This window comes from Pan paniscus, chromosome 12 (genome assembly GCF_029289425.2).
Source record: "Pan paniscus chromosome 12, NHGRI_mPanPan1-v2.0_pri, whole genome shotgun sequence".
In the NCBI taxonomy this organism is placed as follows: Eukaryota; Metazoa; Chordata; class Mammalia; order Primates; family Hominidae; genus Pan; species Pan paniscus.
This window is the reverse complement of record NC_073261.2, coordinates 99,880,238-99,907,156: the sequence shown is the minus strand read 5'-3', so window position 1 is coordinate 99,907,156 and position 26,919 is coordinate 99,880,238. Positions and strand designations below refer to the sequence as shown.

Genomic DNA, 26,919 nt, shown 5'->3' with positions numbered 1-26,919 from the left:
TTTTATCAAACACATCTAAGCAACAATTGATCTATTTTGTCCCTCACTTTGAATCCACTGATATAAACAGAAATGGACTCGCACTGCAGCCTCCTCTCACCAATAGCCGCCTCTCCCCCTGCCCACCCACTGCCCCACGCTCAGTGACTCTTTAAACAACGGAGTCTAAACCTAAGCAACTCAAAGGCCTTTTAATGTTTCAGTCCTTGACATTTTGGACTATTGGATTTTTGAAACCCCCAGCTTTCTGTTCTTCTCTCTCCTGTATCCTGGGGACTTTGCCCCAATAGTATCAGGCTGCCCTTGCCTGCTAAGGGCCCTGCCAGCCAGCCATGATTTACCTTGGCATTTATTAAGTACCCAGACCTCTGGGCACCACACCTTATCTATACCTTCCCTCGGGTCCAAGAAGGGCAGAAAGGAAGGCAGGAAACTGGTGCTTGTTAAATATTTACTGTATATCAGGTGCTGTGTCAGCCAAATTCACATCTATTTGTCCATTAATCCCTTACAAGAAACCAAGCAGTCAATAGCAGTAAGTCCATTGTATAGATTAAGAAAACTGAGGGGTGAGGAGGTTAAATTACTTAACCAAATAAGAGGAAAGGCAGGAATTTGATCCCAGGTCTGTGTGACCCTCAAACCTGAGCTCCTTCCCTGGAATGTTTTCCAGGAAAACGCTGCATTGCAATGGAAAAAATACACATGGGGTGTCATACTCCCGGGCTAGCAAACAAGCCCAGGCTGACAGTCCAGGAACAAGCTTGCTCCTGCAAGAGCAAGGGGAGAAGTGGAAAATGCCCCGTGAATCCCTGCATTTGCTGGGGTGGCCAGATGAACTGATGACCTGTCACAGGAGTGATGAGAACTTCTGCATCTCTCCCTCCAGGATGGCACCCTCTGGGCAGCAGTGCAGGTGGAGGAGACTTGGGGCTAGGATCCACTGCACACCCAGCAGGAGATGCAACCTAGCCTTCGGGCTGCAGGGCCAGCAGTGCTGTGGCGTCTGTCAGCACAGTCCATCTCGGAAGTTCTCACATAATACTGTCCGTGGGAGGATGGAGAGAATGGATTGTATGATAACACAGGGCAGAGCTGCCTATTGAAAAATCACATGCGAAGAGACCTTTATGGAGTCATGTCAACTTAGAGGGAGGTCTCTAGTGATGTGTCACAGGGCTCCATCTTTTATCATTGATTTGGGTTAAGGATATTCCAAAGCCCAGGTTTCTTATTTTGTGCAGTTTCCCCTATGAGGCATAAAGGTTTTTCCATGTTGCTACATACTCAGTATAATTATCATTTTAATGATTGCATAGTTCAAATTCTTGGAGCGGACAGTTCTATCCACCTAAAACCTCCAAGGAGAACCTGGATGTCTAAACTAAAAAAAAATTCAAAAAATGAAAAAAATAATAGATGAGGGTGTTTATTACAAAATTATTTATAGTAACAAATAAATAAATAAACCCCTGGAAAGAATGTTAATGTCCAGCCATGAGGAGATGGTTTAGTAAATCAGAACTCAATGCAATTACGCGCCATCAAAATGATAATTACACAGACTATGTAGCAACAAGAAAAAGCATTTATGCCTAATGGAAAAGAGCACAGAATAAAATTGTATCTATGTATGTCTACAATATTATAAAATAAAGCTTGCCTAGGGGAAAAGACGGCAAAAGAAAATAGAAAATGAAAATTTATGTTAGGGTCGTTGGATGCTAAGGAACTGATTTCTTAAAATTTTATTTTATTGGTGTCATACTACGTTAACAATAAATAAAAAGCAAATTAAAAAAGAAAGTGCACCCCAGAGACAATTTGCTAAGCAAGCAAAACAACTTTCCTTCCTAGGGGGTTGGAGGCAGGAGCTTTTGCTTCTCTCTTCTGCTTCACTCTCTGCAGGGCAAGGGCTGAACCCAGGCAGAGCTGAACTCCTGGCTCCCAGACCCAGTGAGGGGCTGATGCGCACTCTTCTCCTGTAAGGCCTGGCAGGAGACAGGAATCCTCTTCAGCTCAGAGCTCAATAAGAACGGAAGTTCAGTGGAAGATGGCCCCAGCTCATCACTCCATCTTTGAGTCTTAGAGCATCTATGTCTGTACCTTTCCATATACTTTCCAAAATATGGAGCCAAAGATGGATAACTAGGATGCAGTGGACATTTTTGTGGATAATTCTACAGGGTTCTAAGAGCCTTGTTGGCCCCTGTGCTGCTTCTACTTTCTGGGCGTGAAAGCCTGAAAAAGCACAGTGGTTCCCTGGCCTCCCTCCCCTCCCAGGGTCCCTGGTGGCTCAGAGGCCTCTCTAAGGAGGAAGGGACTCAAGAAGTGGGACCACTGCCAACTGCCTGGCCCTGCTGGGAGCCTTCCCTTTTCTCGGTGATTCTTCCTCTTCCAGGAGGCCATTTGCCCAGAGAGAGAGAGCAGGAGCAGCTGGCCGAGCGAGGCACTGCATATGCACAGAAGGAAGCTGTCCTCGATCCACAAGAGCCCTGCCAGCTGCTCCCCGTGACGACTTTCCTGAAGGTGGGGTGGCTTAAGCCCTGGGGCAGTTTACAGAGTATGGGACAAGGGGGAGGTTCTGCATCAACAGGGGCCAGGGCAGTAGGTGCTCCAATCATCTCCAGAGATAACTTATCTCCCATCTCTGGGTTTTCTGCCACCTGAGAAGTGGCGTCTTGGTCACTGGCCTTTGCCTCCATTCCCCTAGATGCTGGGTGGGTCTGCTGGGAGCACTTCCCTCTGGCATTTGGCCTTGGGCAGAAAGAGAGAGAAGGAGGATCCTTTCCCCAAGGCCTAGGGGACTTTCAGCAGATGCAAGGGCTTTCATCATCTCTCCTCCTCATCTCAGCTTCAGCTTTCTAGGAGAGTGGGTTGTTCCCACCGGAGCCTGATCCCCCAGCTTATGCCTGGAGGCCTCCAGCGCCTGGAGCTTGCTTTCTCTCGACTGAGCCTCCTCTCTCTGTTAGGAAGTTTCCTCCCTAGGACCAACAGAAGGGGCCCCAAGGTCACTTTTCCCATCCACCTTAGCAGTACCCTTGGGGCCAAATCTAATTCCTCCTTCACCCACCAGCAAGGATGTAAAGAACGTATGTCTTCCCAAGTCTTTCTGCAGGTGGAGCACCCCAGTTTCTTAGCCACCTTCCCTCTAAGCCCCTGGTGTGAGGCTGGAGCTTACACATAAAGACTCCCCAGGTGGTCCTGCCACTCAGAGGGCACAGCCATACCCTCCCTCCACAGGCAGCTTCTGGGAATGCTGCCTGCAATCCCCCTCCCTTTCCTGGAGTATTTTAGCATTTCACCTCCATTCTGTCACCCAGTCTTCATAAAAACCCTCTGAAGTAGGCAGGGCTATCATTGGATTCATTTTTCAGATGGGGAAAGCTGAGGTTATACACAAACTGCAGTTCAACTCCAGGGCTTTTGGTGACAAGCCTGAAGAGCCCAGGAGACTTTAGGGTTTGCATCCTGGAGTTGTATCCGGTGCCTGGCACACAGAAGGGGCCTGGGGTCTTGTGAGGGGCTGGGGCCAGAGCTAAGAGGAGAAGGAATGTCCCCAACAGGTCTCTCTGTGGTCGGGCCTGTGCGGGGCCTCTCCTGCCTCTCTGCACCTGGGTGAATGTGTCCCCGCACCTCAGCTGTCCCAGCTGTGAAGAGCAGAGGCCGCCGACACCGGCAGGCAGGTGGCTGAATGCCTCCTCTGACACTAGCCATTCGGGCTGCTGGGAAGCCCTCCAAAGCTGCAGGGCGTCTCCTCCCTGTGGAGGCAGCAGCAGGCCCAGGGCCTGCAGAGGGTCAAAAACCCTGGGAACAGAGCCCCGGCCAGCTTGGCCAGCACCTCGTTAGGAGGCCCGAAGAGGGGAGGGGGTACTTCAGGAACGATATTGTTTATTTTTCTATTTTTAAACAAGTCTAAGGTCTCTGGGGCACAAATGAAGTTATCAGAAAAGACATGAGTGGAATAAAGCCTCAAGCCAGCAGGCAGAGAGGGGCCCTTGGGACCAGGACTCTTGAAAAGCTGAAATGGAGTTTGTTTATCTTGTACTCTGGGAGTGCCGGACTGTGGCCGAGGGACTGGATGAGCATGTCCCCAGGCCCGCCGGCCCCTTCCCCAGGCCCTCGTCTGCCTGTCCCTTGGTGTCACTGGGGAATTCAGGCACGAGCAATACTTTTCAAATGATCCCATTAGCGTGTCATTTGCACTAGAGGGAGGAGGCTCCTCCTCTGGAAAGAAGCCTGGACTCGCTTCTCACCTCAGACACATGAACAGTTTTCCCAGGAGGCAGAGCCTGGCAGAGTCGGTGCACCACAGGGCGCCCAGTTCCGGCTGGTCGCTGGCTGGTCCTGCCACCTCGGGCAACCCCTCCATCTCCCGAGCCTCCATTTACTCATCTGCCAAGTGGGGCTGATTATTCCCGTCTTGACTCACATGCACCCCTCACAGGGAGAAGCACATGAGATGCTGTGTGTGCAGAGTGTCCTCAGAGAAGGGCTGAGCCACAGAATCCTTACATGACCCTGCAAAGGGGGCTCGCCGTGCCCAAGTTCAAGGTAAGGAAGCTGAGGCTCCGGGAAGTGGAGCAACTTGCCCGGAAGCCTGAACTCCTTCCATTTGCTAAACTGCCTCTCCAATGCTGCACGGCAAGGATAATGCGCCCTGCTCTGGGGAGCTCTGAGAGAAGTCACGAATCATTGACAGAACCAATTAGAGGCCTGAGTGGGTTTGACTGGATGAGAAAATCTTCCCAGGAAGTGAGAAACGTGATGAGAAGCAAGGAGAGTTGGCCCTGCGGTTGCCAGTGCTGGTTTGAGTTCCAGCCCTGGCCGCATACCAGACTAGCTGGGTGACTGAGGGAGGTCACTCAGGTACCCAGTGCCTAATTTTCTCCTCCATGAACTGGAGACAGTAACAGTCTGAATGCTGCTTCCCAGTTAAGATGTGGCAGGTAAGGAGTCAGGGGAACAGTCAAATCCTGGACAAATGAAAGCAGAATGCCTCTCCATCCCCTGCCCCCAGACAGCATGAAACAGGGGTCGAACAAACTGCAGCCAGGTGAGCAGTGGGAAGTGTTACCCATCCGTTGTCCCCTGCAAGAGGTACCACATAGGCTGCAGGGTACAGAATCTCCCCTACCTCCCAGGATGCCCTGGGAGAGGGGCTGCCATCCATACAGGCTCCCTTCACCCCTGGCGTGAGATTAGAGCCTCAGGTCATCCATGCCCCGCCTTTTGGTTCAGGTAGAAAGTGAGGCCCAGGAAGAGGAAGGAACTGGCCCCAGGCCACACAGCCAGCAGATGGGAAAGCTAAAACTAGAGCCCTGAGCTCTTCCCCAACTTCCCAGGCTTTCCTCGCTACCTTCCTCACCTGTGGGAGGTGCTATCACACCCATTTGGAAGATGAAGACACTGAGGCCCTGAGAAGGGTGGTGCCAAGCCCAAGACCGCCAGGTGGCAGCGGCAAGGCCGAGGCAGGGGGCCAGAGCCCGTCCCTCCACTGCTGCCTGCTCGACCCAGAACAGAGACTGCCTCCTACATCACTGAGCTTTTTCTGAAACAAACCACTTCTTAATTCTTTGGCTGAATGTCTAAATAAGGATTTTTGCCAATTCTGAGCCCTGCTAACTGATGAAGTTGTCAGAAAAAGATCTAATGATGCTTGAAAATGCAGGGTGTGAGCCAGCTGCCAAGTTACCCTCCCAGCTCCGACTGGCATCAGGCGTCGGGACCCTCCCACCAGCGCTGGGGGGCAGTGGGGGGTGAGCACTGGAGAGCAAGGCTGCCGATTTCCATCAGCCATGTGACTGTGGTGGCTGGGCTGCTTAACCCCTGTGGGCCTCTGCGGCCCAGCTGTAAATGAAGCGAACAACTCCCTCCTCAAACAGTTACCTTGAGGAGTAAGTGAGATGATGCATGTGTGACATCCCACACCGTGCTGGGCACAGCCCAGATCTCAGGACTTCCTGGGGGCCACATGGGGCAGCCAGCTGGCCTGAGGTCAGCCGAATGCAGCATGGTGGCCGTGCCTGCAGCCCTGGGTGAGCGAAGAGTGGAGGTCGCCAACTCCTAGGGTGCTCACAGAGCCAGCGTGCATCTCCCCAGTGTAATGAAAGGCTTGGTGACCTTGGGCCCTGCGAGGTGGAGCCTTGGGGTGGGAGTCTGGGAGGCCAGGCTGGGCCCTTTGTTCTCTCTGTCCTTTCTCAGTGGAAGATTTGTCCCGCTGGGGCGTCTGGGCACTAAGGGTGGGGCCTGGCTTGGGGACTTGGAAATCAGACAATTCCCAGGCCTACCACAGGAGCCCGAGAAGCTGGGTGCTGGGAGCTGAAGGGGCCCTGCTGTCAGGAGCTGGACCTAAGCCCAGGCTACCCCAACACCCAAGACAGACACTCCACAGGGCGTCCCAGATGTGTATGAGAAAAGCTATTCCATCTCAGCCATCAACCACCCCGGCCACCAGCTCCTTCCCATCCTCCTTCCTCCTCCTACCACACACATGTACATAAATTAGACATGTGCACACGTGTGTATCCACACAGGCACACACACGTGTCACCTGCATGGTGACCTTGACTTTTATCTTCCCGAGAAGATGAAGAGATATGCAGAAGAGCAAACAGAAGTCTTGGGGGAAGGGCAGGCCCTCTTCATAACAGGGACAAAGGCTCAAACGATTGCCTCTAAAGGATTGGAAGGTGAGGGGAGCAGGGACAGCTCAGGCAAGCACTGCCTGTGAGGGGTCAGGAGTCTTAGAGCACACATGGTCACTCCCAGCCTCCCCCACTGCTCTACCCATTTTACAGGTGAGGAATCCGAGACCAGGGAAGTGGTTTGTCAAGAACTTACCCACAGCAAGAGCGTGGAATGTGTGTGTGTGTGTTTGTGCGCGCACGTGAGCGTGGGTGGGCATGATTGTGTCCTGGGCATGTAGGAGGTGGGATTCAGCCTAGGAACAGTTGGGGAAACTGGGAGGGAATTAGCATTCAGCCAGCCCTCTGTGTAACAGGAGCCTCTAGCTCAGGGAGGGTTGGCTAAATTGAGGGCGAGATGAGGAGAGAGAAGTTGGCAAGAGCAAAAATTCAAACACCCTTATTTCCTGTAGCCACTTCTGGAGCTGAATGAAGGCAGGTTGGCAGGACAGTCTCTGGGCAATTGTGTGGCCTTGAGTAGGGCTTTCAGCTTCTCAGAGCCTCAGTTTCCTCATCTGTAGAATGGGGAGATACCACTGCATCTTACAGAGCTGCTGTGAGGATCAAACTAGGTAGACTGTGAAAGTGCTTGCAACCATGAAGCGGTGACTAGGGCAGAGAACATTTGGGGTTGGAGAGTGGAATTGTTGTACTCATCCAATCTGCTGCTTTTCATTAACAAGCCAGGGAGACTATCTGAGGGTGAGGGAGGGGCTCAGGGCAGTGGCCTAAATACAGGAGGAGGATTATCACCGGGTCCAGCTGTCCCTGCCTGGGTTGAGGATGGTCAAAGACCCCCCTGCGGCTGCTTTCCTCCTGCTCAATCCTCTGCCCTCTGGCTGAGTGTAGCGTTCCCGGAGGGCTGCCCTGAGTTCGTGACAGCCAGGAGGTCAGGCAGCTCCTCATCAACGGACCAAACCTCAGACATGGAGTTTCCTCTGGACACGGTAGAAAATCAGAACAGGGAGTGTGGAACGGCCTAGGCTGGGGAGGGAAGCCTGGGTTGGAACCTTGGCTCACCCTCTGACTGGCCCTGTTACCAAGTGTAGGTTGCATCCCACCCGTGGGCCTCAGTTTCTCCATCTATAAAGGCTGGCTCACCCTTGGAAAGTGTGGTGAGGTGGAGGCCATGACACAGCTCTGAAAAAACTGATCAAAAAATGCACCAGGAAGATCCCTGGAGTCCAGGCCCTGCCTCCCTCCACCCCGACCTCGTCTCAGGTGGACAGGCAGATTCTAACACCCTCCACATGTGCCATATCCAGAGGAAAAGAGGCTCAAAAACCCAAGAGCCTTTGAGACCCCTCCAGCCCAGGTCTCTGCAAGAAGAAGCAGGACTGTCTTTCCTTTTCTTTCAGACAGAATCTCACTCTGTCACCCAGGCTGGAGTGCAATGGTGCCATCATGGCTCACTGCAGCCTCAACCTCCCGGTCTCAAGCCATCCTCCCACCTCAGCCTTCTGAGCAGCTGAGGCTACAGGCGCACACCACCATGCCTGGCTAATTTTTTATTTTTTGTAGAGAAAGGATCTCACTATGCAACATAGTGAGATCAAGACCAGGCTGGTCTTGAACTCCTGGGCTCAAGTAATCCTCCCACCTCGACCTCCTAAAGTAGTGGGATTGCAGGCATGGGCCACCGCACCCAGTCAAGACTGTCATTTTTAATGGCAAAGTTTTCACTGGGCCAGAGAGCCAAGCCTGCCTTGGGCCTGGGGGTCCAGTCGGGCCGGGTGCTGGGGAAGGGTCTACGTGTGGGTACTCCGAGGGCCTGGTCCTAGCCTGGCCGCAGGGCAGCACTGGCGAGGTCCTTCCTGGGTCCTCATGGAGGAAGAAGTTGTGCCAAGACTTGCATGGCCGCCCAGGAAGCCACTCAGCTCCTAAGAAGTGGGAAGGAGATGCTGACGGGCATGACCAAGGCATCTCCCACTGGCCTCTCTGGGAGGGACTGTGCTTACTGGTAGCCTGGGTGAGACCATCTGGGCCCCAGCTTTGGGCACTTTGGGCACTTGGGTCAAGAATCTGAGCGCTGTGAAGCCCCTGGCTGGTGAGTCTCCTGTTCTTTATCCAGAATTCCCTGAGAAGAGGCCCCATCGGCCCCCATGACCGAACTCGGTGCACAGCCCGCAGTAAACGCATAGTCACTTCTTATGGGGTGATGGATGAGAACCAGGCGTGGGAGCCTCTATTCACCAGGCATTCTCCACAAAAACTTCTCTTATCCATGGTCTTTTCCCTCTGGGGATGAAATCAAAGGAAAGAGGAGTGACATTTCCCAGGAGTCTCCTCACAGGGCCCTCCCCGGGGGGTGAGGGAGGCTCCAGAGGTGCCTGGCTGCTGGGCGTCCCAGCGTGGAGACCGGAAGGAGGGCAGTACAGGACCAGGCTCTCAGGACACCAGCCTCATGGAGCGCTTGGGAGTTTGGGAATGGAGAGTGGAAAAGGAAAGTTGTGGGGGCAGCTGCTATATGTGCGGAAGATTCTACGAGGGCAACGATGAGGAGGGGATTTCTGTAATGTTTTACTGCACATCGGAAAGGCAGGTGTGATTCCTGGGTAAAGCGACAGGGTGAAAGTTCCCTTGCATCAAACCTCACTCCCTCCTGACACCTGCCAAAATGAAAGTAAAGGGGTTTCTTAGAGGCATGACCCACAAAAACATAGAGACCTGACAGGGAAACAACAGCAGGTTCACAGTGACATACACAGGAAACAGACAATCAAGTGGGAAGTAACCCAGCAGATTCGAGGAAGCAAGACCCAAAGCCCACAGCAGGGAAGGTGACACCACCCCGATCTCCATCCCGGAATCCCCTACAGACTCTGTGACTGAGGAAGCAGGACCCTAAGCCCACAGCAGGGAAGGTGACACCACCCCGATCTCCATCCCGGAATCCCCTACAGACTCCGCGACTGAGGAAGCAGGACCCAAAGCCCACAGCGGGGAAGGCAACACCATCCTGATCTACATCCCAGAATCCCCTACAGACTCTGTGACTGAGGAAGCAGGACCCTAAGCCCACAGCAGGGAAGGTGACACCACCCCAATCTCCATCCCAGAATCCCCTACAGACTCCGCGACTGAGGAAGCAGGACCCGAATCCCACAGCGGGGAAGGTGACACCACCCTGATCTCCATCCCGGAATCCCCTACAGACTCTGCGACTGGAAGTCCCTGGTAGCGCTGGAAATAGAGGCTGGCTGAAAGGAAGGTCAATTGCAAGTGTTTAAAGCAGTTGGAGTTCTAGACACCCCCATCCCCGCCAACCCACAGGCTGCTCAGCACCACGGGGTGACTGCCCATCCCCAGCCCCTGCAAAAGACGGGAGGTTGTTCTCTGGGGAGAGTATAGCAGAGGCTTTCTCCACGGGGGACATCAGACATAGTTGAGAACTGGGGAGTGAATAAACATACAGGTGCTGAACTCTGAGACCTCACCAGCCCTCTTTCCTAACATGGCTCTAGGATGCTAGCAGGCAGAATTTTACTCTCCATTTTTCTAGAGAATCCTCAAAATGACCCCTCAGATCGCCCTTCAGTGAAGCTCCCAGTTGATAAATCCCACCTAGGGACTTCAGCTTTAAAACAGCTTTTTAGCAACCACCCTTCACTCATCATCATGAGCCCCTGATGACCAGATATCTGAGGAAGGCTTCTGACGCGCAAGCCAAGGACCCAAACAAACAAGTGAGAAAAGCACCTTGAAGGAAAAAGGAGAGGATGCTACAAAAACGAGAAAGATCAGAGAACAAAAATGAGCTCTTGGAAACTAAACGCATGATGGCAGAAGTGAAAAACCCAATTAGAGTTGAAGATAAAGTGGAGGAAATTTCCCAGAAAGAAGAGCAAAAAGGCAAAGATGAAAAGTAGGAGAGAAAAGACAGAGAATAAAGGACCAATCTAGGATGTACAGCATCAGAATATTAAAGTTCCAGAAAGAAAGGACAAAGAAAACAGAAGGGAGAAAGTTATCAATGAAATAATTAAAGGAAAGGCCCCAGAGCTGAAGGACATGAGTTTCCAGACTGAGTGGGTCCTCTGCGTGCCTCACACACAGGGGAAAGGACTCGTGCCAACAATTATTGTTGGGAATATCAGAGTAGTAAAATAAAAGAGAAGAGTCTACAAGTTTCCAGGAAAAAAAAAAAAAAAAAAACAGGGAATGAAAAAAGATCAGGAAACAGAAAGGCTTTTGACCTCTCAATAACAACGGTGAAAGCTAAAATGCAATTAAGTGATGCTTTCCAAATTCTAAAGAAAAATGATATCCAACCTACAATTCCATCTAAACTCTCAGTCAAAGGCCAGGTTCGGTGGCATGCACCTGTTATCCCAGCACTTTGGGAGGCTGAGGTGGGAGAATTACTTAAGCCCAGGAGATCAAGACCACCCTAGGCAACATAGTGGGACCCCATCTCTACAAAAAATAAATAAATAGGTAAATTATCCGTCAAGTATGAGAGGAGAAAAAGACATTTTCAGATATGTAAATTGTAAAAACATTTATCTCCATGCACCCTTTATCAGAAAGCTACCAGAGGATGTGCTCCACCAAAAGAAGGGGAGTAAATGGAGAGACATGAAAACAGAAAATGCAAGACCCAAGAGAGTGGTGAGAAGAATCTGAGATGGTCATGAAAGGAGATCCCAAGGTGGTAACATATACCAGGCTCAGAGGGCAACCCAGTCCTGGTTACAGAATGTTAGAAGGCTCCAAGAGAAATTTTGCTAGGAAAAGGAAATGTACAGGAAACTTCTCACTTCTAAATGCCTTTGGAGAAGACTTAGAAGATTGGCAGAGGTTTGGTGTCAATTCAATGAAAAGTACATAGACAACTAAGCAAAAACAATGATGACATCCAGGAAAAATAAACAAAACTACACAGAAAGGGAAAGTAACTACAGCTTATTTCATGACTCAGCTCTGAACAGTGTATGCAGTCATAATAATACAAAACATTGAGGCCAGGCGTGGTGGCTCATGCCTGTAATCCCAGCACTTTGGGAGACCGAGGCGGGTGGATCGCCTGAGGTAGGAGTTCGAGACCAGCCTGGCCTACACGGTGAAACCCTGTCTCTGCTAAAAATGCAAAAATTAGCTGGGCATGGTGGCGGGCACCTGTAATCCCAGCTACTTGGGAGGCTGAGATAGGAGAATTGCTTGAACCCAAGAGACAGAGGTTGCAGTGAGCCGAGATCGCATCACTGTACTCCAGCCTGGGCGACAGAGCAAGACTCCATCTCAAAAAATAATAATAATAAATAATTATAATACAAAACATTGACTATTGATCTCCCCCAAACTATCATGTAACTATATTGGGAGGGCAGGGGAACAAGGAGTGAGGAATAGGATGGGTGTCGGGGAGGGGAAGAGCTTTAGCTCTTCTTAGGGGAAGTCAAAGGCTGAACTATCAAGAAGGGGTAATACAAGGTGCTCTTTAAAGACATGGAGGCAAATAAGGAAAGAATCAGCCAAGAGCTGAAAATAGTTGCCTTTGAGAAGGGGAAATGTGGCAACCCTCATAGGGCAACTTAACTCCTGGCACACACGAATAATTTTGATTTAAAAACTTTTAAAAAAGGCCAGGTGAGGTGGCTCACACCTGTAATCCCAGCACTTTGGGAGGCCGAAGTGGGCAGATCACTTGAGGTCAGGAGTTCAAGACCAACCTGGCCAACATGGAGAAACCCTATCTCTACTAAAAATACAAAAATTAGCCAGGCATGGCGGCACGCGCCTGTAATCCCAGCTACTCAGAAGGCTGAGGCAGGAGAATTGCTTGAACCTGGGAGGCAAAGGTTGCAGTGAGCTGAGATGGTGCTTCTGCACTCCAACATGGGCAACAGAGTGAGACTCCATCTCAAAAAAAATAAATAAGAATAAATAAATAAATAAATGATAAAAACTAAAAAAAGTTTTTTTTTAATTAGAATAAAAATTAAGGCTAGGTATGGTGGCTCATGCCTCTAATCCCAGCACTTTGGGAGGCTGAGGCAGGAGAATTGCTTAAACCCAGGCATTCAAGACCAACCAGACAACATGACAAGACTCCATCTCTATGAAAAACACAAAAATTAACTGGGTGTGGTGGTACATGCCTGTGGTTCCAGCTACTCGGGAGGCTGAGGCAGGAGGATCGCTTTAGCCCCAGAGATTGAGGCTGCAGGGAGCCATGTTCACACCACTGCACGCTAACCTGGGCAACAGAGTGAGACCTTGTCTCAAAATAAATAAATAAATAATAAAATAAATATTAAATTTTTAAAAATACACTACCATTCCCACCCCACCTACTTTTAGGATCTCTTGAAAGGCTGAGTAAATTTCAGGACTTTTCATTGCTTTCAGCCTTGGGAGTGAGTTCTTTGCAAGCTGTTCTAAGCAGATAGGAACTAGTTCTAAGCAGGACTCAGAAAGGCTCAGAAAACTTTGGGAGATACATAGAAACCGAGATGGAGCTGAAACCTTAGGGGCCATCCTGACCATACCTCCCTACACCTCGGGCAGGTTTCCAAACCTCTCTGCTCTGTAACAGATGGGATAAAATGTAGTAGGGGCGGGTCTATGCGAAGACCATCTGCCAGCAGGAAGCCCGGAGCAGGAGGAGGGAAGAGGCCAGGGGGGTGAGGTGGCCCCGCCAGTGTGCAGGCCTCCACCCTACCTGCTCCAAGGCCCTGCGATCTTCCTTTAGGCCCTGTTTCCAGCCATCCCCAGTGGATGCAAATACAGCTCTGGGCTCGGAAACTAGAAACCCAAGTCACACCATGCCACACTCATCTGTGTTTACAGAAAGCAAGATAATTATTTACAAGAACAGAAACATTGAGCTAATACACTTTTAAATACACCAAATCCATCAGACAAAAAGAAAACAGAAACTACTGAGTGGAAAGGGGGCACTGTGTCCTGTCCCCATGCAGGACATTTTGGTCAGCAGGCTTTTCCTGCTACCCAGGATGTTCTCTCGCCTTGTTCTCCGCTGATGGGCAGACCCTTCCCAATATTCCCAAGCCCGCTTTTTCCACGAGTGAACCCAAGTTAAGAAAACAAAGCTTTCTTCCCAGACCACTCAAGCCCCTGAGCCAAGTTATATCAGTACCCAGAGCTCCCTGGGGCCCAGTTCTCAAAGCCTGTTCCAGAGACGTGTTCTGGGCAGTGTGAGTCACGCAGCTCCCGTCCTTGCGGCCACAGAGGACGCAGGCACAGCCGGGCCCCCACCTCCCAGCAAGCCTCTCCTTGCTCATTTTGGGAAGCAAGTCTTCTGCTTTGTCCAGAATCGGAAAGACACAGAAGGAATCTTTAGTCCTCGCTCTAGGTCTCCAAAAGCTGGTCTGAGCACTAGGGATGAGTCAGTGACAAAGCTCTTGACGACAGGTGACAAACGGAGAACAATACGGACAAAAGGGGGTGTGTCTGAAAACACTCGAGGCTTCTTACATTTTTGTTTTAAAATTAATATTTCTTTAAAATAAAATGATGGTCACTGACAGTGGATGACATATTTTTTTTAATGTCCTTACTTGGCAAACCTGAAAGTTGGCATCTCTAGTCCTGCCTCAAAAAAAGATTTTGTTTTTGAATAAAAAGTCTGGGACCAGGCTGGGAAGGCTAGTGGGAGGGTGGGGGGCGGGGCAGGCAGGGATGGTTAATGGGTACACACAAAAAAAATAGAAAAAATGAATAAGACCTACTATTGGATAGCACAACAAGGTATTATGATGTATATATATATATTTTTTTTATATAGGTATTATAGTCAATAGTAATTGTATATTTGGAAATAACTTAGAGGGTAATTGGATTATTTGTAACTCAAAGGATAAATGCTTGAGGGGATGGATGCCCCATTCTTCACGATGTGCTTATTTCGCATTGCATCACAACATCTCATGTACCCCATAAATATATACACCTACTATGTACCCACAAATTTTTTTGTAAGTCTGGGACATACTGTGGTAGATGGCACACCACAAAAGAGAGTAAGACCAAGTCCTAGGGCCAGAACCACAGACTCAGAGAGTGAGGAGGGCACCAGATCATCGGTCCAATCTCTCTTTGAGACCGAAGGATGCTAGAACACCCGTCAGTGACAGAAAGGGCATTCCCTCTGTGCATAGCGCTGGCAGTTAGGGAGTGTTTACTTGTATTGTGGAGAAACCTGCATGTGCTTGTACCTGAACCTATGTCTGGAACCACCTAGAGCGAGGCCTTTCCTAAGGACAGCCTTTTATTTATTTTTTTTTTTTTTGAGATGGAGTTTCACCCTTGTTGCCCAGGCTGGAGTGCAATGGCGCAATCTCGGCTCACCGCAACCTCTGCCTTCTGGGTTCAAGCGATTCTCCTGCCTCCGCCTCCCAAATAGCTGGGATTACAGGCATGTGCCACCATGCCCGGCTAATTTTGTATTTTTAGTAGAGACGGGGTTTCTCCATGTTAATCAGGCTGGTCTCGAACTCCCAACCTCAGGTGATCCACCCGCCTCGGCCTCCCAAAGTGCTGGGATTACAGGCGTGAGCCACTGTGCCCACCTGTGGAAAACAGGCTCCACCCCCCCACTGCTTCCCACCCGGACTTGCACAGACAGTTTTGTTTGCTGTGCAGAAGCTCTTTAGTTTAATTAGATCCCATTTATCAATTTTTGCTTTTGTTGCAATTGCTTTTGGCAATTTCATCATGAAATCTCTGCCCATGCATATGCCCTAAACGGCATTGACTAGATTTTCTTCTAGGGTTTTTATGGTTTGGGGTTTTACATTTAAATCTTTAATCTATCTTGAGTTAATTTTTGTATAAGGTATAAGGAAGGGATCTGATTTCCATTTTCTGCATATGGCTAGCCAGTTCTCCCAGCATCATTTATTGAATAGGGAATTCTTTCCCCATTGCTCATTTTTGTTGTGTGTCAAAGATCAGATGGTTGTAGGTGTGTGGCCTTATTTCTGGGTTCTTTATTCTGTTCCATTGGTCTACATGTCTGTTTTTGTACCTTTACCATGCTGTTTTGGTTACTGTAGCCTTGTAGTATAGTTAGCTGAAGTCTATTTGCCCCTTTGCTTCTCCCCACTCCAGTCATTCCTCTTGTGATGTCACTTGCCGAAGATCATGTGGCTAGCAAGTGAATCCAAACCTAGTTCTTTCATGCCTGGCCTGGTGCCCTATCCCTAGTTCTCTAGGTGGGGCAATGGCTCAGGGTCTTCAGTTCACAAGACGGTTCTGGCTGTTAGAGACCAGATGGAAAAGCAAGAAAGAAACCCAAGTAGAAAAAAAAAAACATACAAAAAAAAAAAAAAAAAAAATCAATGGGATCCAAATCAACATGTATATATCTGCATAGAAAAAAGTCTGGAAGGAAATAAGCCAAAATGATTGTGGCAGTCATCCCTTGAGGTAGACTAATATATCATTTTAATCTTTTTTTTTGTTTTTCTGTGTTCTCTAGTTTTTCTACAATGAGCTGGCTCTTATTTGTATAATAGAATAAAATCATGACCATTTAAGATTAAATCAGAAAAGTAAAATTAAAATCATGTGGCCAAGACTCCACTTCCCAGCTGCTCTCCAGTGAGCAAGTTCGGGGGGAAGAGGGGGTCTGAGACTCCAGAAAAGGTGAAGCATCCCAGCCCCGGCCTGTGCACCTAGCCTATCTGCTGGGAAGAGTAGGCCTCACCCCACCTGCCCCATCCCAGGTCTTCTCAAGCCTTGTTGCACCCCACCCCTAACCCCAACAGGCTCCTCACCCATGACATGGAAGAGAGGAACAGGGGAAGCATAAAAGATAGTGCAGAGGACAATGGCTCACCTCCACCGGGTCCCTTACCCAGCACAAGGTGTTCATATTGGTTTATAGATGGGGGCATATAACATGCAAGGAGTGTGATAGCTCCAGGCCCAGACTCAGCCCTCCTGATCTTAGTCCAGTGCTTACTCCTTTGGGGGCCAAACAGAGACTCCAGGCCCTACTGAGACAAGGCTATTGCTGGAGAAGGATGTGTTGAGGCCGTGGGTCACCAACACCCTCTATGCCACCCCTCCAGTTCGGCTCCCCTTGGGCCCTCTGTGGCACCTGGAAGACCCAGGCACATGGTCACTGCTCAGCCAAGCCTTGATTAGAATAGGAGGCTCTGCCTGGGCCAGAGTTCAGGCTGACTCCCCCAGAGCAGGAACTAGTCCAGACTCTTCCATCATGTGGCCCCTTGGAAGTTGTTTCCCTCTTGGGACCTCAGTTTCCCCATTAATAAAATCAGGGTGAGGAGCAGTTGACAGTGACTAGACTGGGTGGTCTCTAAGTTTCTTTCCAGTCGTAGCATTCAGAGAGTCTGGGACTGACCAGTGACCCTGCACCCACCCAGGGGACGGCAGAAGCTTCCCATCAGCCCTGCCTCTCTGGCTGGCCCTGGCCCCGGGTCCCTTAGTGGATGGCCTGGGTTTGAGAGAAGTCCCACCCACGTGTGGTGGAGCCCATGCACGTGTACACGTGGGGTGTGACTGTGTGAGGGTGAGGCCAGGAAGTGGGGGGTGCCAGGAAGACCGCCTCCCCATTTTGTTTCTGTCACATTCACAGTCTCCGATTCACTCACCTTTCTCAGGTTTCTATTTCTTTCCCCTCCAGAATCCCAGCTTCTCCCAGCTACCGCCACCCACCTACCCACCCCTCACCCTTTCTCATTATTTTGTCTTCTCCACTCCTGCCTCTATTTCAAGACCCAGCTTTGTGCATTTTCCTCTGTCTCTGTCTGCCCTACAGATAGGCCTGTCACTTAGGAGGGGCCGTGCAGCCGTGGCTTGAATGACATGTCTGTGCCCCCTCCATGTCCCTTCCTCAGGAGCCAGCCTCCTCCTCCCTGGTGTCCCCAGGCCTCTTCCAAGTGGTGGCCACAGTTCTCAGAGCCCAGTTTGTTCCAAACAGAAATGAAGATGGGCTCTCATTGAACAATGACAAACCGAAGTCATTATTCTGCCAAGAACCGAATGAAAAATAGAGAAGCCTGACGTAGCCATGATTTGTTAACGTGACGTTTCCTCTCAATGCAACGCACAAATTTTAATTAAAATCTCAGGAGTGATTTTGGAGTCCTTTATTGTGTGCCTCTAGGCTCTTCCAGGCTGCCCTGGGGGAAGGGCAGGGCCTCTTCATAACAGGGATAAAGGCTCAGATAATTGTCCCTAAAGGATTGGGAGGTGGGGGGAGCAGGGACAGCTCAGGCTAGCACTGCCTGTGGCGCCAGGAGTCTTAGAGTGCACATGGTCACTCCCAGCTGCCCCCCACTGCTCTACCCATTTTACAGGTGAGGAAACCAAGACCAGGGAAGGTTTGCCAAGGACCCACCCATAGAAAGGGTGTGTGTTTGTGGGGGGTGGGAGTGTGTTCTGGGTGCTTGGAAGGTGAGATTCAGCCCAGGAAAAGTTGTGGAAACTGGGAGGGAATGAGCATTCAACCAGCCGTCTGTGTAACAGGAGCCTCCAGCCCAGGCAGCGTTGGCTGAATTGAGGGCGAGTTGAGGAGAGAAAGGATTGCAAGAGCAGAAATGCAAGCACCCTTCTTTCCTGCAGCCACTCCTGGAGCTGGGAAGAAGGCAGGTTGGGAGGGCAGTCTCTGGGCCCCGAGCCCTGCTCCTCCTGGCTTCTCAGAGAAGAACCTGAGAAAATTCTCAGTCCCTCTAGAAAAGCCCCAGTCCATTGAGGCAGCCTGAGGAGAAGAGAAGGGCTGAGGGACTCGGCCGATGGCTAGGGTGGCGCCCTGGCTTCCTCAAGGCCTAATGGTCCTGCAGGGGATCCTGGCCTAGGGTCACTTGCCCTAGTTTGGGGCACAACAGACAGCAGAGGAAACTGGCTGGTGTGGGGTCACTGGGGTGAGGGTTAAGTAAGGAACGAGCAAACAGCATGGGGTGGACTGCAAGCTGAAGCCCATCTAAAGACCCACGGGCTGGCCTCGGAGGCTGAGCAGCAGGACCAGTGAGCACCTCCAGATGGGGCCGCCACCTCCCACGGTAAGGCCTGGAGCAGGTCTCATGCCCCGTCTGCCCCTGGCCCCACCTGAGAAGTAGTGACTGTTATCACAGGGTCCTGCTCTAGGACCGAGGTGAGGATGGAGGGAGGCCAGATGCATGCAGGAAGTGTTTGGGAGCCATGTCCTTGCGCTCCTCTGCCTGGAGGATCAGGAGCCCCTTGGAGTGAGGTGACCATCCCACAGCACGGAGTGCCCACCTCACCCCAACCCTCCCAGCACGCATCAGCCCATCAGCAGGTCCCACTGATGCTGCCCTTGCCCCACCCACCATCCTGGACTCACCCGCAGAGCTGGCAGGGAGCTGACCTGGTCCATGGTGAGCGTCGCCTCCTTGTAGTACTTCCCAGGAGGGCAGAGCTTCAGGAAGGTGTCATGGATGCTGAGAAGAGAGACATGAAGGCCGTGTGGCCGGGGAAAGGAGGCCAGCACTGTGTGGCCGGGGAAAGGAGGCCAGCAAGCCTGTCTTCTGCTGCAAGGGGTGGGGGTGTCTCTTTGAGGAAGGAGACTTGGGGTTGGCTGACACAGAAAAGGCAGTAATCAATAATAATAAAGCGCAGTAATAAATATGTCTTCTAGAAACATCCCTGGACCCTCCAGTGTGCCAGGCACACCATAGAGGATGCAGAGATGAGCCAGGTGAGAGGAAAGTTAGGCGAATATGCCCTGTAGCGAGCAGCACACTCTACGACGGTTCATCATAGAATGTCAGAACTGAAGGGGCTTATGTCCAGTCCCTCGGTTACGGATGGGGAAGCCAGTAGGACCTTGGGGAAGCCAGGGTCCCCACCTCTGGCCATCTGCCAATTTCCATCCTCAACCCAAGAAAAGAGGTCACTTCGTGGGTCTGAGTGAGCCGGGATTAGAGCCCGGCTGCCTGCAGCCAGCAAACCACCAGCCTTGCTAGGCCACTTGACAGCAAACTTGGTTGCAGCAGATCGTGGACTGACTGGTCTTCCTAATCATCCCTGTCAGCGATGTCTCTTGTCTATAGGATCCCATCCCAGTCAAGAGGATTTTGCTTATAAGCTACAGGCAGAGGGTGAAATGGCCGTGTGACCCCTGAGAGTAAGAGGGCGGGAGGGAGCTCTGCCTCAGGCTAAGAGAGGATGAGCCCTCATTCCCTGTCTCCCTCACCCTATCCTGAACCTGGGTCCCTGTCCACCAGCAAGCTCTTAGGCCTACAGGTCCAGCAACCAAGGCAGCCAGTGGAGGTGAGACAGTGGTGCCCTGGGGCCCAGGAGGCCTGGATCCCAGAACCTGAACTGCTGTGGCAGGGCTGTGTGACCTCGGGCAACTCACTTGACATTTCTGAACTTTAGTTTCATCATCTGGATAAGGGACAAGAATGATATCTCTCTTGGAGGGCTGTGGCGGGGGTTCAGTGTGAAGGAGGCTGAAGGGTATGTGTGTTTATGTATAAATGGTGGATGGCGGGTGGTGGGGTCACTACAGGCTGGTTGAAAACACTGTCTCTAGAGCCAGACAGATCTACATTCAAATCCTGACTCTGCCACTTAATAGTTCTGAGATGTCGAGCAAGGTTCTGAATCCACCTGAGCCTCAGTCTGCTCCTCTTTGCAGTGGGGTAATAAGTCCCCCCCACACACTCATGAGGATTAAATGAGGGGAGGTGTATGAAACATCAGCGCAGTGTTTGGTAGGTGAGAGTGTTTGTGTTACCCGGAGCCTCAGAGGGGACACCCAGCCTGCCCTCTCTCTGTGTTTCTCTCCTATACTCCAGGTGCCCCTGTGCCCCTGGGCTGTGCACAACCCACACCTAGACTGTGAGAGTGGGAACCCACCACCCTGACCCAGACCTGCTCTCCCCTCTCTTCATGGTCCCCTCCATGCTCCAAAATTACCCCTCCCTCCTTTAGTCCTTTCCTGTTCCTCTCCTGTCTTCCATCAAACCTCTACTCTCCTGAGAGGCCAGCAATCCCATGAAAGGAGTCTGTATGCAGGAGTGAGTGACTAACAGTCCCCTATTGACATTCCAGGGTATGTGGTTTGTTGACTCAAATGAGGCTCTGATTGGTGGAATTTAGGGACATGTAACTAAGTGAAGACCGGGTGCGGCGGCTCATACCAGTAATCCCAGCCCTTCAGGAGGCTGAGGCAGGAGAATCGCTTGAGCCCAAGAGTTTGATACCACCCTAGGCAATACAGGGAGACCCCATCTCTACAAAAAAAATGAAAATTAGCCAGGCATACTGGCATGCACCTGTAGTCTAGCTATTCAGGAGGCTGAAGTGGGAGGATCACTGGATCCCAGGAGGTTGAGGCTGCAGCTACCTCCTGACCGCACTACTGCACTCCAGCCTGGGCGACAGAGCAAGACCCCGTCTCAATAAACAACAAAAACTAGGTGAAGAATTTGGAGGGTGATTTTAGGAGTGGAGACTCAGAGGTAGAGCAGGAAGCAGGAGGCTCTCCCACAGCCCTGACGATGGTAGGTGGAGGCCTCACACCCTGCCAGCCACTCACTGTTTCACATCTCACTGACTAGAAAAACATCCTTCAGCTCCCAGCCCTGGGAGAGTGGAAAGAAACTATGCTGGGATTCTGTGTGCCCACTGCACTCTGTGCCCTGGGAGGCTGATCTCTACTGACAGTGTTCCCACCTCCCTTGCCCTCTGGCTTAAGGGAAGCTCCAGGAGGACTGGAGGTATGAGGGATGGGTGGGGATTTATCCTCCTCTCCCTCCCAGCCCCACACGACTCTGCAGTGTCTGTGTTCCCGCTGTCTTGGGCTAGCAGCCAGCTTCTGCAGCTCCAGCTCTCAGCTATCACCTCAGGCCTGGGGCAGTCAGGGCTGGCCCCTGGGTGCTTCCCTGGGCCTCCTTCTGAACAGTCCCTTCACTGCAAAGCACCTTCAAAGATCCTGCTGAGTGTGCCACCTGCTTCCCACCGGGTTGCTCACAGATCTATCTGGATCTATCCGGATCCTATTTCTCTACCTCTAGCTACGAGACCCAAGGCAAACTGCCGGACCTCTCTGAGCACGCAGGCCCAGGTTCATATCCTGACTCTGTCCGATGGAGAGTCAGCCTCCTTCCAGTGGCATTGTGCAGATCCAGGCTAGGGCCTGACAGATGGGAGCTGGAGTGGCGTGTGGTGTTCATGGAGAGCACCATGACTGCCGCCTTGGCCACGGAAGAGGCCTGAGCTGTCACTAGGGTCTAGAGACTGCACACGTTTGGGAGGGAGCAGAAAGCAGAGTGTGGAACGGGTTGGGGGAGAGATTCTCCAGGAAAGTACTGGGGTGGGTGCTGGGAACCACAGGTCAACAAGGAGGAAGAAAAGCCATCACTGCTGAAGTGTCCAGTGGCCTACAAGGGGTGAGGGGTAGGCCGGGCGCAGTGGCTCCTGCCTGTAATCCCAGCACTATGGAAGGCTGAGGCAGGTGGATCACTGGAGGTCAGGAGTTCGAGAGCAGCCTGGCCAACATGGTGAAACCCCATCTCTACCAAAAATATAAAAAATTAGCCTAGCATGGTGGCGCGCATCCATAATCCTAGCTACTCCAGAGGCTGAGGCAGGAGAATCGCTTGAACTCGGGAGGTAGACTTCCAGTGAGTTGAGATTGCGCCATTGCATGCCAGCCTGGGCGACAGAGTGAGACTCCATCTCAAAAAAAAAAAAAAAAGAAAGAAAGGGTTAAGGGCAGTGGGAGTGGCCGGCTCCAGTCAAAAGGAGCATTTTGTCACTGTCATAGTTAGAATTGCTGGCTTGAGGTGATAGAGAACAGACCCGCTTTCAATAAGAGCAATTTTCAACAAAAATTAATGTTTTGGTTTTTTTTAAAATCCCTAAGGCAACGCACAAGTGAGCTCGGGCTCCTGCCCCCACCACGGGCACCACTGGGAGTGCCTGCTCTGTGTAGCCAACTCTCACGGACATTCTGCATGTTTCATGCCAGTCGTGCAAGGAAGGGACCATTGTTTCTTTTACAGATAAGGAAACTGAAAGTCAAGTAGGTAAAATAGTCTACCTAAGGTCACACAGTGGTAAATGTTAAAGCCAGAGATACAAACACCAAAGCTCGTTCCCCAGGAGGCATCAGGGGCTGCTGAGGGGCAGAAAAGAAACTCACCAGCCCTTGCCACCCTCTCATGACAAAGCCTCTGTGCCGGGTGCACTCACACACATCATCTCACTGAATTTTCCCAACAACTCTCTGTGGGAGAAGTGGAGGGGCCATCATTTCTACAGATGGGTAAACCGAGGCTCCAAGAGTTTAAGTGTTGTATCTAAGGTTATACAGCTGGGAAGAGACGGAGTGGAGGGCTGAACCCTAAACCAAGTTCTTCGGGCTGTGCTGCCCACCCCTAAAGGGCCCACCCTTCTTCCAGGTGAGAGACTCGAGTCACCCCCCTGGAGAGTCCTCTGGGGGAGGGTGCTGGTGGGGTGCCTGCCTGGAGTTGGTGCCTTCCCAGGCTGCAGAGTGGGCGGGCTGCCCATAGATGAATCGTGGCTGCATCTCGGCTGCCATAAAATGTTCTCCTCCTCCAAATATGGATCAGCTGGCTCTAAATGGAACCCTGAATTAATCACTAATGGACTCAAAAGTCAAAGCCATTTGAAAAACTCACACATTCAGCCTGCCAGCAATCCAGCAGCCTGGGCCATGGCTCCCTTCCACACAGCCCAGAGAGGCAGGAGGGGCTGTCTGCGGGCTCAGGGGCTGGCCCTAAGACGGGTGGAGGTCACTCTGCTGCTGACTGTCCGTGAGACCTTGGACTCGCCAAGTCCCCTCTCGGGCCTCAGTTTCCCTTCTGTGAAATTAGAGTCCCAGCATCCCCCCAGCTCCCTCCAGTTTAGGCATCCTATGACTCTAGGCTTTCGTGCCTCTCTCTGGCATCCCATTTACCCCCTTGCCTCTGAGACCCTCTAGCTTAGTAGTTCTCAACGGGGTCCCACGTAAGAATCATGTAGGGAGTTTGTAAAAGGATCTGCCCTCCCCCCACCTTGAAGTTCTCATTCAAGGCCAGGATAGAGCCCGAGGCACCTACAGGTTCTACAAGCTTCTCAGTATTTCTACTGCCCCAGAGAGATCAAGAACATGACAAACCCGAATTCCCACTCCTCAAGTCCCAGCTTTCTGGCTTCACCCCCACCCCACGGGGTCAATAGTCCTTTGCTCTACAGTACTGACTGCAGATAGTAGATATTTTCTAAATGGTCCTTCTTTAGCCTGAAAATGTGGCTTTTAGTTCCCTGATCTGCTACTTGCAATCTGTGTGGGCTTGAGGAAATTACTTCATTTCTTTGAGCTGATTTCCTCATTTGCAAAAAGTAGGGATAATAATACCGTGATAGTAACAGCAGCCACATAATCGGTGCTGACCCATGTGCCAGGTATTGCTCTAACAATGACAGATTTGATCTTCTGGTTGTCCTAATAACAACCTTGTGAGATTAGGTTCTATTTCCCTCAACTATTTTATAAGGATGGAAACTGATGCTCAGGGAGAGTAAGACACTCCCCCGTGTTTGCACAGCTACTAAGTGGCAGAGCTGAGCCTCAAACCCAGGTCTTTGGCTTCCAGGAAATAAACCTGTAACCACTCCACCTGCAGCCTTGAGGTGCCCGTTAATGGCCAGGACAGGGCCATGGAGTCTACAAAGTGTTGGAACCTCCAGAGGTTCTAGGAAGAAAGGCCCCATGGCTGGGTCAGCCTGAGCAGAGGCTGGAAGCAAAGCTTCAGGCTCCTAAACCAGACCCCACCCCACCCAAGAGAGTGTCAGGAACCATCCCAGGCAATGCAGAGTAGTCCGAAGAGCTCGGGCTGAGCCAGGCTGACCTGCGCCTGAGACATAGAGGTCTGGGCTTGGAGTCAGGCTGTGCCTTGCCCAGGAAGCCACATGGGCCCTCTTTGGGTCTGCAGGGTCTGCACGGTCTGCAGTCACCGCCGGAAGGGCCTGGGCCCAGAAGAAGCATCTCGGGAAAAGGCTTCTTCTGGGACAACCAATTCAAACAGAGTCAGACAATACTGCCCCGATGCTAGGGTGGAAAGGGACCTTGCTTTTGCTGAGATCAAAAACATGTGAAAGGAAAGTCTCATAGGCTGGAAACTTAGAGTGAACAGACCTCTTCTTGGAGGGCCAAACCAAAGCAGCCCTGGACTGGGAAGGTGCTGGCTCCAAGACAAGTCTAGAACATGAGGTCTCCCCCCACCAGCCCCCAGGAGGTGCCATCTGCACCAGGTCTGGTGACCAGGCCTTTGTGTCCTTATGCAAGTCACAGATTAAAAGGTGGGAAAATATTGGACAGAGCCAGCCTCCCTGCAAAGGTTACTTTTACTTCTACCTATCGGTCTCTTGAATACTTTTTTAACTGGCTAAGTCCATCCAACTGTACTGCCATCTGGGCCACATTTCTCCATGACACTGATAGGAAAATCACAAGGCATTGTCAGAGGCCACAGTGGAAAATCATTCAAAAGTGACCAGGGCTTCGTCTGGCTCAACTTGGCCTTGGTAGCCCAGGATGGCCACTTTCTCCCTGAGTATCACATGCCTTCTGCTCCCTGAGCCAGAGAAGCTGGGCATCCACATCACAGCTGTCCCCTCACTTTACAGACAGCAAGCCCACACCAACCCTAACATATTCCACTCCCCAGGGCCCCACCAAGAAGATAACCTATTATCAGTTTCTGTGTCTGCCTCCAGGGATATTCTCCTCTGTGTATGCATGTATGAACAGCCCTTTATTTCACAAGAGCAGTAGCAGCCTGTATGTACTGGTCTTGTTTGCCAAAGTAATGCAGCTAAATAGATTAAAAATGCAAATAGTACTGTGATACTGTGAAGCTTACAATCAAAGTTACTAATACTCCGTACCCCACACCACCTCTCTAACCCTGCTCTCCAAAGGCGGCAGTTTGCAAGCATTTTGCTATTTCACTTTGTTTTTGCTTAATATTTACATGGTACTTCCAAATGCTGTGCTAATACTGCCTTTGCTGTTGTTTTCACTATAGATATTATCTTGTGACCTCTTAGTAGAAAAAAAGAGGATTTATTTCTCTATATATACTTCTTTTCCTTTCCCCAACCTCCCAATATAAAACAATTTTCCTGAATGAATATTCAGTGTTTATAATAATATTATATATCGTATATGCATTATTCAAACATTGCTCAAGCTGAGTTCCCTAGTGCAACATGATTACTTCTTTCCTGCAAGTCTTTTTGTTTTTCCCAGAATTAATAATCACTTTCAGTTTTTTGCCTTGGTTTTTGTGTGCCTATCTTTATTTCATCTCCAAACTTTCTGCAGAAATAAGTACCTCTCAATATGGTATCTAGATAGATTCATTTTGTCTCTTAGAGACACCACTCCTGGAACCCCTGACTCCCTAATTCTAATCTGGACTGATTGCTTTCCAGGCCGACTGTCCTGCTGTCATCCTTCAGCTTCCCTTCACTATCTTCCTTGTAATTCGTTTTGCCTCTAGGTTGAAAGCCTTTGTTTCCCCGATCCTGGGTCTTCTTTTTTCTTGGTTTACTCGCTAGTTTTAATGAAGCACATCTCCCAAAAGCTTCCTATGAAAAGGTCCATAAGACATGATTTTTTTAATTTGCATGTCAAAAAGTATTGTTATCCTGCCCTGACTCTTGATTAATGGCTTAGCTAGAACTTATTTCTAGATTGAAATTTTTTCCTTAGAATGTTGAATGTGTTTAGCCACTGTCTTCCAACATAAGTCCAAAGCTATTTTGATTCCTGATTCTCTGTAGTCTGTTTTGCTCTCTATGGAAGCACTCAGGATCTTCTCATCATCTCTGGCAGTCTGAAATGTCATGATGGCATGACTTAGTGTGTGTAGGCTGTTTTTTATTCTTTCCTCAAATACCTGGTGTCCCTTAGCTTTTGATTTCTACTTACAGGGAGGCTCTAAAATGCTGACCAGAAGCTCACCCTGCTCTTCATCATGCTGGTGGCCCTGAGTCAGGGGCCTGTCTGGCTCCAGCTCTCCCCAGATGGTTAGCTCCTGTCTTCCGCTGGGGCAGGGCAGGGGTGCCAAGTGGATTGTGGATTGCAGAGGGAGAGAGAAGGAATCACATAAGACTTTCAATCTGCCTTTCTGTTTTCACCTGATCCTGCATCCTGGCATTTGGAGGTTCCTGAGCCTTTCTGGGTTCTCGATTCCATCATCCAACCCCTGCAGGCAAAATTCTTTCAACTTTCTATTTAGCTAAGTCTGCGTCATGGGTC

General features: G+C 50.6%; 1 protein-coding gene across 2 annotated transcripts in view; it reads right to left on the bottom strand.

Moving 5' to 3' along the window:
* The window catches only part of CIB4 (calcium and integrin binding family member 4), a 60,016-nt gene that overhangs the window by 28,932 nt on the left and 4,165 nt on the right, over positions 1–26,919 (bottom strand). For both annotated transcript variants that reach the window (XM_063595035.1, XM_003827068.5), the window contains exon 3: positions 18,982–19,078. In XM_063595035.1, the coding sequence (XP_063451105.1) occupies positions 18,982–19,078 (97 nt within the window). The remainder of the gene's footprint in view (positions 1–18,981; positions 19,079–26,919) is intronic.